Source organism: Pan troglodytes, chromosome 10, assembly GCF_028858775.2.
Source record: "Pan troglodytes isolate AG18354 chromosome 10, NHGRI_mPanTro3-v2.0_pri, whole genome shotgun sequence".
Lineage (NCBI taxonomy): Eukaryota > Metazoa > Chordata > Mammalia > Primates > Hominidae > Pan > Pan troglodytes.
The window spans coordinates 25611490-25626361 of record NC_072408.2 but is presented as its reverse complement, the minus strand read 5'-3'; the positions used below and the strand labels follow the sequence as shown (position 1 = coordinate 25626361).

The following is a 14872-nucleotide window of genomic DNA, read 5'->3' as shown; positions in this document are numbered from 1 at the left end:
AAAGTCTGGCAAAGACAGGCTGGATGAATGTTTATTCAAATTTCAAACTTAGCCAAGAGAGATCTCTTTCTAAGTGAAACATTATTTGGTATGTCATAAATTTATGCACCGATATGCAGTTAGAATACCAAGAGCTTCTTGACTAGGAGTATAAATAGCATCCATATGATTGATTAGACTTTAAATCAGTGATTTCTCAAATTATTTTGAAGATAGTTAAAAGGTTTTCAGAGAAAATGATTTTTGATAATAATAAGAAATGATAAAGTGGTGATAGTCATGTATTGGTTAAGGAGATTGCATATGTCCAAAGGGGAAGGATAGTTCTATCCTTTTAAACAAATAAGAATTTTCGTTTTGAAAACACTTTCTAAATTATACATGGAAAATCCTGCCAAGATAAGATTTTGTGTTTTCTTTTTTCCCCTTCATGAAAAGTACAGCATTGTGGGACCACTAACTCTTGAGGTGACATGACAAAGCAAAAGTGTGGGCACACTACTCATTATCCTCCAAAATAGACAGTGAGAATTCACCAAAGATTCACTCTGAGATCTTCTTGCATGGGCTTGGCTGAATAATTGGCCAAATAAACTGGAAGACGGGCATATTCTTACTTTTTACCCTTATCTCCCTCTCTGTTCCCTCTTTCCTACGTGCTTATAAACCTGTTACTACCTTTTCTCTGTTTTTCCAATGGGATTAATGATGAAGACTGAAATGACCCATATTTACTTTTTTATTTTTAAAAAAACTCAAATTACTAAAATGAACAAGTGCTAGCAGGCAAGAATTTAATGTTAAATTAACTTATGTCATTTCAGTTCCAGTTAATTGTGATCCCAATTTAGTATCTAGACCAAAATAAAACTTTCCTCACATTCAACTTTATCTGCCACTTAAAAGCAATCATATCACTTCATTTACTGAATTATATTCTCTTAGGTTTTGCACTGAAGGCTCCCTGGCTTTGAGCCAGTAATGTTTGATTTATTGCCAATTGGAGTTTGGCACATACTATATATAATCCTGTAAAAAGGCAGACTCTAAAATAACTGAAAAACCTATGTGTTGTTGCTGGAGGAAAATAGCCACAACAATTTCTTTTTGTGAGTAATAAATCGATAGTTCTGTGTATGGAATCAATTTATGTTTTAAGAGCGCTACCATACCTTAAAAATAATGCTGATGTTTTTGCCCATCGGATTAGCATTGATGAAAGTAATCTTCAATGGCAAAGCATTAGATGTAAAATATGAACATGCCTATAGGAAAAGAAAAAGGGAAAACTAGTGAGCAAAATAAATCAACCCCCAACCCCCCAAAAGCAAACCTTTTCCCCAAAATCATAGCCCCTTGCAGACTTTGTTGTATGAACAAATGTAACACATATGAATAATTTTTATACTTTGGAACACAGAAACATACAAATTTTAAAAAATTTAGTCTATCAACTGGAGCCTTTACTTTGAAACCAAGAAGCCAGCTTTTTGACAGATTACAGATCTTCAACCATGTTTTTTCCTCAGTGAACAGTAGTGATATGTTTAAGGTTTAAATGAACTAAGCAGTGTATGAATATTGGCTTATGCTAGCTGGTTAGTAGATAAAAGCTAAAATTTTATTTTAAAAACTTTATTTCCTTTCCATTATTTCTACCTTGCAGAATACTTTAAGGAAAAATAGATAGAAAGTTAAGAAAGACTTGAGTTCAAATCTAAGCTTTATAACTAATTTGCTGTAAAATGGAGAAAGTAACCTCTCCCTCATACATCTCTGTGATAGATTCAGGAACTAATGGATATAAAATACCTTTTACAGTGCCTGACACTAATCAGGTACCTTGAAAAATCCTTACATTTTTCATTATCTTTTAGTTAATGAACATTTTCTTGTTTTTATAAATAGCAGTACAACGTATTTTGTCTTCTCATTTCCAGTAATTACACCTTCCATTTGCATTTTCAGCTTTGTGATGTTGACTACTTTTCACTCTACTTTCCTAGTTGCCTGTTTTCCTCTTATTTTCTTACAATTAAGCATTGAAAAGCTGTATGTCTTTAGGCTATTAGAGAGTTCATGATGGCATTGAAGACTTCACTCAATATAAAGAAAGGAAAAAGACTCTATGCTTTCAATTTATCAACTTAGTAAAATATGACATCAATGCATGTTGAAAGATCAGCTTGAACAACGTTATCTACAAGAAGTCTGAAATTAGAAGTTGAGAGAAAATATCTATTTCTTAACTGACCTATCAACACAAATCTAACCCAATATCTTAACTAAACACAAACCCTTGCTTACTGAATCATAAGCAAAAGTTTAAGAGATGGAAAATAGATATTTTCTATTTTCAATTTGAAAAATCGAATTGATTCAGTAAGCAAGGGATTGTTTAGTTAGAAATTGGGTTAGATTTGTGTTGATAGGTCAGTTAAGAAATAGATATTTTATAGATAAATGTAGATGTTTTATCTAGAAACAAAAATAGATATTTTATAGTTTTACGGGTGAGGATGCTTGTTAAGCAATGAAATTCTGTTGCAAAATCAGCTAATTAGGGATCAGATGAACATATATCATGGTATTGAATTAGCAAATTCTGTATGAGGCAAGAAATGAGTGTAGATCAGTGGTTTTTAAATTCTGCTCATTGAATATGTGGGGAATCTCTTTGAGTTATCCCAAGTTCAGGGAGGCTGAAGGCAAGGCTTAGCCTATCTTTTTAACTACCACCCAGAGACATTCTGCTTTTATTGTTTCACATCTTGGTTTTCATGTGCGGTATATATTTGAGTGATTGTCAAAAATATGTATTCAACAACTAGTATGCACATTATATGCTAAAAAAAGAAACACTACATCTACCCTCACAAAGCCTATTAAATTTGGTTGTACACACACACGCACACCCACACCCACACACACACACATATTAAGTTGAAAATAATTCACAAGATAGTTTATCATCATTGAATGAAGCCACATTTTAAGAAAAACATTTTCAGAGTTTAACTAGATCTTGAAGATTTTGAGGGACATAGATTAGCAAATAGACAGAAGCAAGGGTTTTCTAGATAGAAAGAGGCAAATGATAAGATATTAGATTAGCATGATAGTTATAAAGTAGATTGGAATGCCCATGGATGGAAGAATTAATCAGAGTCTTAGAGGAGGATTTTATGGAGATGGTATAATAAGATAGAAAAGCTGGAAGAAAGGAAGATAGGATCTCTCTCCTTGAGAAGCACACATTAATGACAGAGATCTAAAAATTAGTTGAAAAAGAAACCAGTAAGTAAATGAAATACCTGGTCCTTGTTTTACCTAAGTAGTGGGGAAGAATTGCATTCAGTTCCTCCCACTCTCCCACTTGGTCCATCCTTTAGTGATTTAAAAGGAAATAGGGAATGGTTCATTGTGATTAATGGTTTGTGGGTAGGGGTGGGAGGCAAAGGTTGAGAATTTGTCTTATAAAGACAGTTTAGCTCAGACCTGAGCCCCTTGCTCTTTGCCTTTGAGAGCCACGCTTTAAGAAATGAATTGAGCCATACCTGAGTGCTTCTCCCCCGTATAGTTGACGATAGTGATAGAATGCTGATTAAAGGCTTTCCCATGCTCACTGCATTCACAGGGCTCCTTTCCAGTGTGAACTCTCTGGTGCACAATCACTTGTGAACTATAATGGCTCATACAATCATATAACAGCTTTCACACTATCATTGCATTTATAAGATTTCTCCCCACAATGGGTTGTCTGATGTACCACAAGACTGGCACTATAACTGAATATCTTCCCATACCCATTATATTTGTAGGGTTTCTTAACAGTGTGAATTCTCTGGTGTATAATGAGGCGTGATTTTTGACTACACATTTCCATGCTTATCATATTTATAAGGCTTTTGGCAGGTATGAACTCTCTGACACAGAATAAGACATTTACTCAGACCAAATGCCTTGTCACACTGCATTCAAAAGGTATGAATTTTCTCATAGTCAACAAGTTAAGAGCTCTCATAGATGGTTTCTCCAAACTGCTTCCATTTAAATAAGTTTTTTATATGACCCTCAGTGTGTAGGCTCTGATGTCAAATAAGACATTTAGTTTGAATGAAGGCCTTGCCACATTCATCATGCTTATAAGGATTCTCCCCAGTGTGGATTCTCCAGTAGTTGATAAGGTTTCTGTTGAAACAGAGAGCTTTTCCATACTCATTTCAACTGTAAGCTTTCTCACTTCTTTGTTCAATGGGACTGGAGGATAGATTCAAATGTTTCCCAAGATGGTGTCACCTGGCCATGTCTGTCCTGTTCATTGTTGTACCCATAGGTGCCCAACCCTGTGCCAGGCATAGCTAGTCAGAGCAAATGGAACCAGACAGTGGTTCTACTTGGGACAGCTTCTGCAGGAAAAGTACTGCTAACCGTAGGGTGCTATATAGGGAAGGAGTGTGGTCCCACCTGCAGCACTAGGGGTGGTGACTCCTGGGCAGCTGACCCCTGGCCCAGCCGGTGCACCTGCACATGCCAAACTTATATGTAATTTTAAGTGAAAAAAAAAAAAAAAAAACACTCTTCTCCTTTAAAACAAGCAGCCAATAAAGCAAAAGCAAAAACAAACAAACAAAAAATACATGGACTCAGTGATCCCTGTTGTTCTTTCTACATTAAGGTACAGTGTCTTTGAAATGCTGAGTTCCTGCATATGCGCAGCATTAGACAAGAATACTGCTGATGGTAGAAAAGTTGGGCAATTTTTTGAAAATTAGTAATGATTTGGATTTCAGCCCAGACAGACATATCTCAGTTTAAGGAATTTGAAGCCTTATTTTGTTATGTTTCAAAATATATTTATGAAGCATATCAAAAAATTTGCAGGGAGTCTTACTTGTGGCAAAGTGATAAAGATGATGGTATCAAGTTTTTAGCAAAACATTTTACATTCACAGTAATAATGGTCTAATTTTTCACCTAATTATTGGGTTTGTTTTCTTGACTGTCTTATGACTTCAGTTAGGTAACATTTATAGTCCATGCATGATAGCTTAACCTCTTCACTTTTAAATCTAACATATCTATAATTTTCTCTGTTAGTGTCTTTGTACTCTTGGGCTTTTGAGAAGGAAGATAATAAAGCTTATCAGGAACAAGGGAGAAAGAATGATTCTAAGTCAGAGAAGTATGACTGAAGAGGTACCATATGACAGAGGATTAGGAAGAGAAGGCTTAGGAAGTTGTGAGTCTGACAATGCCAAGATGGGCTTTCCAGGCGTGAGTAAAATCACAAACTATATGACACACTGACATATTAGAATCAATAAATTTTAAATCGAATCAAAATAGAAATGTTGTAGCTAATGACTAATGTTCGTGTACTAGGTATGGTTATGCACATAGTCTAAATAAACCATGAAATTATACCCAGCCTGGCATGGGGTCACCAAATCAATCATTTTTAATGAGTCAAGAAATTAACCCAGCAATATGTTCCTCTATTTTTTTTTTCACTGAACTGATGGATAGTTTTTTTTCCAAATAAACAAATCATATGATAAGGCCAATGTGATCCCAACTGGTCTTAGTGTATCAAAGGGAAAACACAATGTAAATGGATTCAGTTACTTTTTCATTAAAATAATTGCAATGTCAACTTAAGAATTCTTTTTGCCATTTCAAACATATACAATGAACTAAACTATACAAAACAGAAATATTCCATTAATCTGAGGAATAAGTTGACTTACATCGTGATCAATCCCTTTTATACATAGGGCAGGGTTCAGAGGAAGATGACAAGTATTTACATCTTGAAAGAACTCTTCTAGTCTGCTAATTTCTTTCTTCAGTGCCTCCTGTGAAAAATCATTAGAAAAAGGATTTAAGAAAATGTAAAGAACTTGACTTTTCCTTCAGGTTATAATTTTCTTCTATTGATTAAATGAATTCTTGAATTCAGGGTTACACACTTGGATGACTTTGGGGTCAGGCAGGTGATGTATTCAGGCGTGAGAAGACAGTGGGCTAAAGACAATAGGGCATGTTGGAGAAATGGGAAACTAAAGCATGCATGCCCTTTCTAAAGGACCTCAAATTCAACTAAAAATAAAAACCAAACAAAGCACTGTAGTGTTCAAACAAAACATAAAAGGGTTGGACTTGACATGCGTGGCCGCCAATTTGCAAACCCTGCTTTATGTAATTATTAACATGATGCTTTTCTGATAATTTTCTGAAATCTGAGTTTGTGACTCTCAAAATTACACTCAATAGTATAGTGCATTTTACAAAAAAAAATTACGTACAGTAGTAACAACAACGACAAAAATCCAATTGCATAATGCTGTCAGAAATGATAATATGTAGGAACAAATAGTTTACTGGACATTCAATGAGTATATTTCTGATATTTACTCTTTCCTACACTCCACTATACTCATAGTAGCTCAGATATCACAAACCACACCTTTAAATTGTGCATCCTATGACAAAAGAGATAGGAAATAATTACAATTAATCACAAAACAAACAAAGCTTCTTTTAGTCCACTTTCACGTACGCACGATGGAGTACTATCCAACCATAAAAAGGAATGAGATCCTGTCATTTGCAACAACATGGATGGAACTGGAGGTCATTATGTTATGTGAAATAAGCCAGACACAGGAAGACAAATATCACATGTTCTCACTTATCTGTGACAGTTAAAATTTAAAACAATTGAACTAATGGAGACCGAGAGTAGGAGGATGGTTACTAGAGGCTGAGAAGGGTCGTCAGTGCAGCAGCGGGCAGGGGGAATAGTTAATGGATGCAAAAAAGTGTTAGAGTAAATTAGAAAGACTTACTATTTGCTAGCACGAGGTAACTATGGTAGAAATTTTTTTTTGTGCATTTTAAAATTGAAAATTAAAAAACTTTTTGAGCCCAATGCAGAAGACAAGGATATCATATTAATAATGTTCACTCAGCTCTCAAGAGTTTCTTAGCTTTTACTCCTGGCTTATTGGCAAATAATAGAATCCACAGCTCCCAGAATCCAGAAGAGCAAAGTGTAGAGAGAAAAGTTGCATTACAGCCCTCTGTGTGTGTTGTTCTCCTTTGCCTCATCTATACTTGGGTTTGCCTGGCAGATATCATGGAGAGGAATCTCTGCTCCCTTCATTTAAGTAAAGTCTCTTCCCAGTTCATATAGTTATGCTTAATTAGTGCTTTTTTTAAGTAGAAAAGTAGCCATTAGGAACTTAAATTGTGAGAAATTATTATTTCTTAAATTGTGAGAAATTATAAATGCCTCTTCCACCTCTTCCTTTTCCTCTTCCTATTTTCCTATGTGAAGAGATGTTATCACAAAAGCAGCCAGTCAAGGCAAGATAAATATATTTACCTGAGTAAATAATGTCAATATCACTCTGGTACTTGAAGTGAATGATCAAAAAAATCACCAGAATTATTTAAGTATAATGTACATCTTAAACATGTGAGGGATTTTAAAACATAGGAGATAAAGACCAAACCGTCACACAAACTTCTGTAAATTTTAAATCAATTTATTTAACTTGCCATCAACTTTTTGTCTACCATTACAAAATAATTAATGGACTTGTAGTAACATTTAAAAAATCATAGAACTTTTTTTGGCATTGCTTATCCTATTATATGCCTTAAGGATCCTCTGTGTACTGGAGTCTATATATCTCCCATTTAAAAATTAATTCCAAACTTTTGCTTTTTTATTTTCCATTTTCTCCCAGGAAGGTGAAGTAGCATAGTTTCTGGCACTTCTACTAAATGAAGTGAGTTCCAGCAAGAAAAATCCTGGGCTGAGAAAGAATTCTGGGACACTTTGCCTACTACTATTTTTATATCATTTTGTTGAAAATTCTTGTTGATTTTAGATTATAAGTGGAGAGAAACTGAGTTCCCTTGAGGACAAAACTCATGTTTTGGTCATCTTTCTATCCTTAACCCCTAGTCTATAGTAGGTAGTTAATTATTATTGAATAATATTCTTAATACAATGAAAGAATGTCCCCTCTCTCCCTGCATCTAGAGTGTTGAACTTGAGAGAAACTACTTAATGGTGTATATCAGTATAGGGAACTAGTGATGCAGATAATTAAAAAGAGCAAATATTCTTCCAAGAAAAATAATAGCCAGGTCCATTATTATAAACACTGAGAAACAGGCACATATTTTGACTAGTATCCATAGATCTTAGTATAAAAAGTATTACTGTTCTTAAGGCCATTGATTTATTTCGTTTAATTCATCTTATTTGTTGCGTGAAAAATGTCCTTTGCTGAGCAACAACAAAAACGTGCCCTAAAACGTCTCCGTGAGTCTGAATTGTGCCGCCATATTGACGCGATTAGTTTATCAGGCTTGTTTAGTCCAACTGCCTATACGTTGGTCTTTTCTTTTCAGGTTCTCTCTGTGTGTCACATGGCTATTTAGGTCAAAAAACCATGTCCTGGTTGATAGACATTATCATTAACTTAAGAACAGTAGGTGGGGAAAAAAACTTGACTAAAGTAATTGATTTAAGTATCTTCTGTTTAAGTGTAATCAAGGAATTTGCTTTGCAAACAATGAAATTAAAACTTAATTTAAGCCAAAGTTAAAAACATTACTACCTGAATATTAATATTTCAACAAACCTGTCTTTGATGGTCACTGGCAGACTTGACTTTTTCCCCAATATCTCCCAGAATTTTGATAAGTTTCTGCTCCTTGGAAAACTCATCATTCAAGGCTTTACCTGCACAGAATTGGAGAGCAGCTAGTAGCTTCTGATACCAGCTTTTAAAATAAGCTTCATTTTCTGCATTTTTTAGCAGCCTGAAGGAAAGAGAGAGAAAAAAATTCTTGTATGTAAAGCTAATTTTTTAAACCACGTCCAGCCGGAACAATAAGTGCATTTCAAACTAATCTGTATTTGGTGGCTTTGGGCAGTTTAACAGCCTAGAATGGGAAAAATGTTGTTTATTCGTTGACAGTCATCAAGTTCCATCTGATAGTTAATGAGATTCCAAGAGTGAAGAATCAATAAGAGATCTGCCTTTCTTCATTTCAATTCATAACACATCTTTTCTCCTTTCAGTCCTCTTAATTCTGTAACACACACTTTTCTCAAGAACATGCTTTTGAAATACCTTTAGAAATAGTTTTTATAAGTGACTGTACTATATGGAGACTCAAACATCAAGCCTAACTTTTTCTTGTTTCCTTCAAATGATAATATCCCCGCACTGTCACAAACCACAAAAGGTGCTGTCTTTTTCCGAGCACCTCCCCTGGACTACCTGGAGGAAGGTATTGTCAAGGCAAGAGCATGGTTTTTTGTTTTCAGGCATATCTGGACTCAAATCCCCGCTCTCAAACTTACAAATTACTTAATTAGGCTGAGTTTTTATTTATTTATCTTAAAATAAGGTAATTCTATAAAGCTATAGAGCTGTATAGAACACAGAATGAGGCAATGCATTTGTAAGTGCTTAGCACAAAAATATTAGTTCATCCACATCTCATAGCCTTCCCAAGTCAGCTTCTGTCTCTGCCTGGAAGTCTGCTCCTATCATGAACATGGGAAGCATAAATCACGACGAAGTGAGAAAACATTGCAAGATAATGGAGCAACAACTAATGTTTGACAATTTTACTTTCTATTATACCCTTAAAACACTGAAATGGAATTTAAAAAGACTAATTTATTTGCACCTTAACTTCTCTCTAATTGATTCTTTTAATCTTAACTGGTCTTTAGTTTTTGCCTTCTCTGAAAAATGATTAGCATTCAAGGAACTAAAAGATAATTCTGAGAACTAAATACTTAAAAAAAAGGATTTTTAAATATATAGATGTGTTTTATTCTGCATGCCTAATTTTGCATCTGTCCAATGTGTATTATGTTAGAGATACTCTAACAAACAAATTATTTTTATTCAATGTTTTCTGTTGCTACACATTAAAGTTAAAAATTAGTTGAATGAGTTTGCAGTTTTTTAAGGTAAGGGCCTGTTCCTTTGTCATTATTAGAAGCCAACTTGTCTTCTAGTACCTCTTTTATTTTCTCAAAGGAAATACAAATTTTGTGTGAAATAATAGCTCTTATTTACTTCTGGAAAGCATTTAAACACACACACACACACACACACACACACACACACACACACACACACACAAAATACCTCAAGGGACTAAAGATGTATCACTGGTAAAATATCCTCTATTGATACTTGGTTCTTTTCATTTTAAGAAGAGTAGCAGTGAAAAATTTTCCTTCTCATCCCTATGATGAGATTTTGAAATGTCAAACAAGTAATAAATGGACCACATAATTAATTAACTGGAAGCTCTAAGCAAATGCATGTTGCATGCATGTGAATGCAAAGCTGCAGATGCAGGCATGCACTTGTAAAACTTGAAGATGTTTTTTGCAGAATTGTGTACTGCTCAGATTCTCACAGTGCTTTGAGCACAGTGGTAATGTACCATTTTATAGTCTACATGGGATTCATCGGAATAGGGAGTGGATCGATGGAGTATTTCTATATTGAATATCAATGTTTGTCAGCACTTTCATACACTTTGAATATTGGGCTACTTGTTTTTTTTTAAGTATTTTTAACCTGATCTAGTACATAAATATAACTCTATGACTACCCAACTGCTACATACGTGATAGAAAGAAAAGTTAATTTACACAGACAAAATCAACAATTTTTTACCAAAATAATTAAAGAAATAATATATTTTAGGATTGGGGTTATAGGGACTGTCAGAATTGTTCAGTTAATTTGTACGTATAATACTCTTATTCCTTATTCTATTGAAATGAACTTGTTCACTCATGAGCAATGTATTTGCTTCTCTCTGGTTCAAGGAGGAAAACCTCAGTTTGATTCCTTGCTCAAAATAAAACCGAGCAGGGGAGAGTCACAGAGATAACATGTGACTATATCCTAAAAAACATAAAAGCTAAGAAAACTCAGTGTATTCTGTTGTGATTATTTTCCTTGGAGAATATACCTCATTCAAACCCTGCATCCCTGCCAAGATTACATGTTCTCCTGGTGAGATCTGGTTCGAGATCCATGGCTTTTTACTCGATGTGTAGAGAGTTTGTTTTTGTACACTGCAGAATTGAAATCATAGAGTGCTGGAGATGAACACGAGAGGTCAATTATTCTATTCCTGTATTTTCAGGCACAGACACTTTAAATGACAAGAGAAATTAACATGCCCCTTAACTTTAAACAACTACGGAAAAGGCTGAACTACAAAGTTTTGGGTGGAAGGTTACTCAGTTGTGTGTCAGTGACCTTCTCTATAAGGAAGCAGTAAATCCTAAATATTGTAGTTTTTATCCATTGCCTCTGTCTATAAGATTGTAGAAGATAGCTGGCCACTCTCTTTTAAGGTTTACAGAAATCCTTTTCAAAAGATGCCGTAACCTGGGAGAGGCAATATTGCTTATGGCAAAAATGTTTAAAAATAAAAAGTTTAAGGTCAAGGGACTGAGAAGTATCAAGTAAGACTTGCTATTAAAAGACTGGGCTTTTAAGATGCAGGCAATGTGATTTTGCACAAACTGTGAGGTAAATCTTAAAATGCCAGAGACCTGTTTACCCTAATGTCTGCAATATCCAGCTGTGATTCAATTTGGTATTATTTTGTACACATGCCTTAATGCTTTATAAAGTGTAAGTTATGACAACATTAAAATGAGGATGAATGCATAAAATCTAGATGATTAAAGAAGATTTTGACAGTATTAAGTTTGGTAGGCGGTAAGGAAGAGGGAAAGAAACATAATCCAGGTGACTGAGCAAATTTTTTATAGGATGTCATGGAGGTATTTAAGTTAAGTGAATTACAGTGGACTCAGAGATACAGAGATAGTCACCAACCTCAGCTAGCATAGAATGGAGATTTTTCTTGAAAATTAGAACTTTTCTACATTTCTTCATGCATGTCGCTGCTTCTGGTCACATGATGAGGGACTTGCTAGAGCCACAGGAAAAGTACAGATAGTTCATATTCCATCAGTCTACCAGCAGGACAGAACAGAGTAATCACATCATCCCAGCCCTCTTTGCCTCATAAACTCATTCAATCCAGGCCTTAATTTTAGTTTTCAACAGCAGGATATTGCACATCTCAGGGACTGTCCTAGAATTTTACTCACGTGTGTATTTTCTGTGGGTCAAGAGAGGAAACAACATCCAGTAACAGAAAAGAATTGAGCTACACAATAGAGATGAGTGATTTCAGATCACTCCAGGGCTTCCCCTTCCCATTTCATCTCGTGTATTTTGCTACTTTGTTTGGGCTGAGGTACGTGGATCAGGAGACCAATTTTTAGTGAGCACAGGTGGATTCCAGAATATGACTTTTTCAAGTGTATTTAGAACTCTGGGACAAATAAAGAATACAATTCAATAACTAAAATATAATTGTTAATTTTAAGATTTTAGTAGTGTGGCTAGGAAATGAAAAGCATGCCTATTTAGCGTTAGCAACTTTATTTTACCTCTAAGTGGCTAAGAGATTTATTTAGTATTTTCCTCAACTGGGGAACTTGATACGTTATACAATCCTTGCAAAGATAATTGTTTTTTCTGACTAGCCCGTTTTTAGAATATTGATTTGCTCTTTCAGAAATAGCAGCACTAACTGTTGAATTTTGCATATAAAGAGCATTATATGGGGCAAGTCTGCAGATAATGCAAATTCCAATCAGTATTCTGCAATATGTGTTTATCAATAAATTACTTCGTAACAACTCAAGTATAAAACTATTCACAAAGGAAACAAGTTCAGAAAATGATTAAATCCATACCCTAGATGTTGTATATATTTTTAGAACACTTAAATATATGAGAGGAGCCCATAAGGCATGAAACTGACTTGGTTTATACCCCTACCATAATTTATGAGGCTAATCATTCTGATAATTTCCAAAGTAATCTCTTTGGAATGTTATATATTCATGATGTTCCCACTGTTCCCACACTGTGTGGTAGATTTCATTATTGTTCCCAGCTCCATGTTTTCTCCTTTGTAGAAGATTATACCTCTAGACTCTTTGTCATGTGACTTCCAGTACCTTCCTGTAGGTAGAATTTACTTCTTTATCCCTTGTCAGATTGGTCATGTGATTTGCTTTGGTCAACAGAATGTGACTGGATGAAACCTATACTCATGTCCATGGAGACGCTTTAAATGGGCTATTGTGATTTGGTTTGGCCTCCGGTTTGGTTTAATTTTGCCTCTCCTTTCTTCCTGGAGAACAGCATGTCCCAGTAGGAGGCTGTTCCTTTAGTCCTGGAATGAGAAGACAATGTGGAGCCAAGCTGAGCATTGATGCACAGTCAGGTGGAACCAAGCAGGACGACAGCAAGTCTGCAGCCTGAGTCCTACATGAATGAGAAATAAATCTTTGTTGCCATAAGCTACTGAAACTGTGGGGCTATTTGTTGCTATGGTAAAAACTAATGAATATGCCAACTTTCTTTGTTTTTCTTTTCTTTTTCCACTTGTTTGTTTGAGTTGCCTTTAGAATGGAAAGCACATTTTTTTAAACATTCTCGGGGGGTATCCCTGAGGATATTTTGGGGCAAATCTAATTACTGAAAATAAACCAAAGTCATCTGGAGCCAAGTCTGGTGAATTAGATGAATAGTCAATTTGAGTATAATATTTCAGATAAAAAAACTATAAAAGTAATTAACATGTCTTTTTTCGTGGATCATAAAAAGTCCCAAAAGGTATTCCAAAAATGATTTGATCCAGCTTATTTGGACATGTATATTCTGTGCCACTGCTAAAATTCTATTGTTATTTTATTACTACTAACATACTTCTTGACTCACTTAAAAGTGTGAATAGGCCTATGTACTATCTGTTGCTTTGTCTAGCCAAGTGTCTGAGTATCTGATAGGAGACGCTCTCTGAGTAAAAATGTTACAGTACTAAGTGCAACAGGGCAAAGGCAAACTTTTTTAGGGTTTACATAACACAGGGCTAAACAAAGGGTCTGATGGCTGAGGGCAGTGAAGGAGATGGTACATGTGGCTGTTCTTAGGAACTAAAAACTTCAGCTCTACCCTAATGGTAATATTTGAGGACTGAAGTGGCTGAAAAAGGGCCAATGGCTTTGGATGAGGAAGCATCTGTATTAGCATATTGAGTGTTATTTTCCCTTGTTGCTCTGGAGTTGGCTACCAAGACCTAAGACTGAAGAAAAGAGATAATAGTTATCCTATATTTCAAGAGTGTTGCAAAAATTGACAACAAGAAGACAACAACAAGTAAACGAAAAACCAACTGGGGGTCAGATAACTCTTCAAGGGTTATTAGGAAATGGATAAAATGGCTATGTGCATTATCTCCTCTACATATTTGCAGGTGGGGGTGTTTGAGAGTCATGAGTCATTAGCCCAATGAGGAACAGAGTGAGTCCACGATGTCCACTTATCCTTTCAAAGTCCAGTGGGGAAGGAAACTCAATCTGAGTCATTTATAGTGATTTGAGTGTATGCAATAAGAGACTGTTACCCCAGTTTAGACTTCTGCTCTGAAAGAGAGTATGTTGATTTTCCCTAGGCTTCTGTGAACATGAAGAAAAAGCAAGGCCAGGATGGAGAAAAGGGGGGGCAAAGAAGCAACCTGCATTCTTGCACCCCTGCAGTTTGACAAAACAAGGGTTTGTAGGGTGGATGTTACTCAAGGTTTAAATAAACTCATAAAAGGTAATTATATGTGCTCCACTCTTTTTATAGGTAGAGGTTGAGCCAGAGCCAAATCTCCTGATGGGGAGGTTCTCCAAGGCTTCCCAAAGAACTCACCCATGGTAACCCCAAGG

General features: G+C 35.3%; 1 protein-coding gene across 6 annotated transcripts in view; it reads right to left on the bottom strand.

Moving 5' to 3' along the window:
• Window positions 1-14872, bottom strand: part of PIK3C2G (phosphatidylinositol-4-phosphate 3-kinase catalytic subunit type 2 gamma) — a 387383-nt gene that overhangs the window by 152242 nt on the left and 220269 nt on the right. For all 6 annotated transcript variants that reach the window (XM_016923019.4, XM_016923023.4, XM_016923022.4 and 3 more), the window contains 3 exons: window positions 8664-8844; window positions 5751-5858; window positions 1173-1265 (listed from right to left, as the gene is read on the bottom strand). In XM_016923019.4, coding sequence (XP_016778508.3) covers window positions 1173-1265; window positions 5751-5858; window positions 8664-8844 — 382 coding nt within the window. The remainder of the gene's footprint in view (window positions 1-1172; window positions 1266-5750; window positions 5859-8663; window positions 8845-14872) is intronic.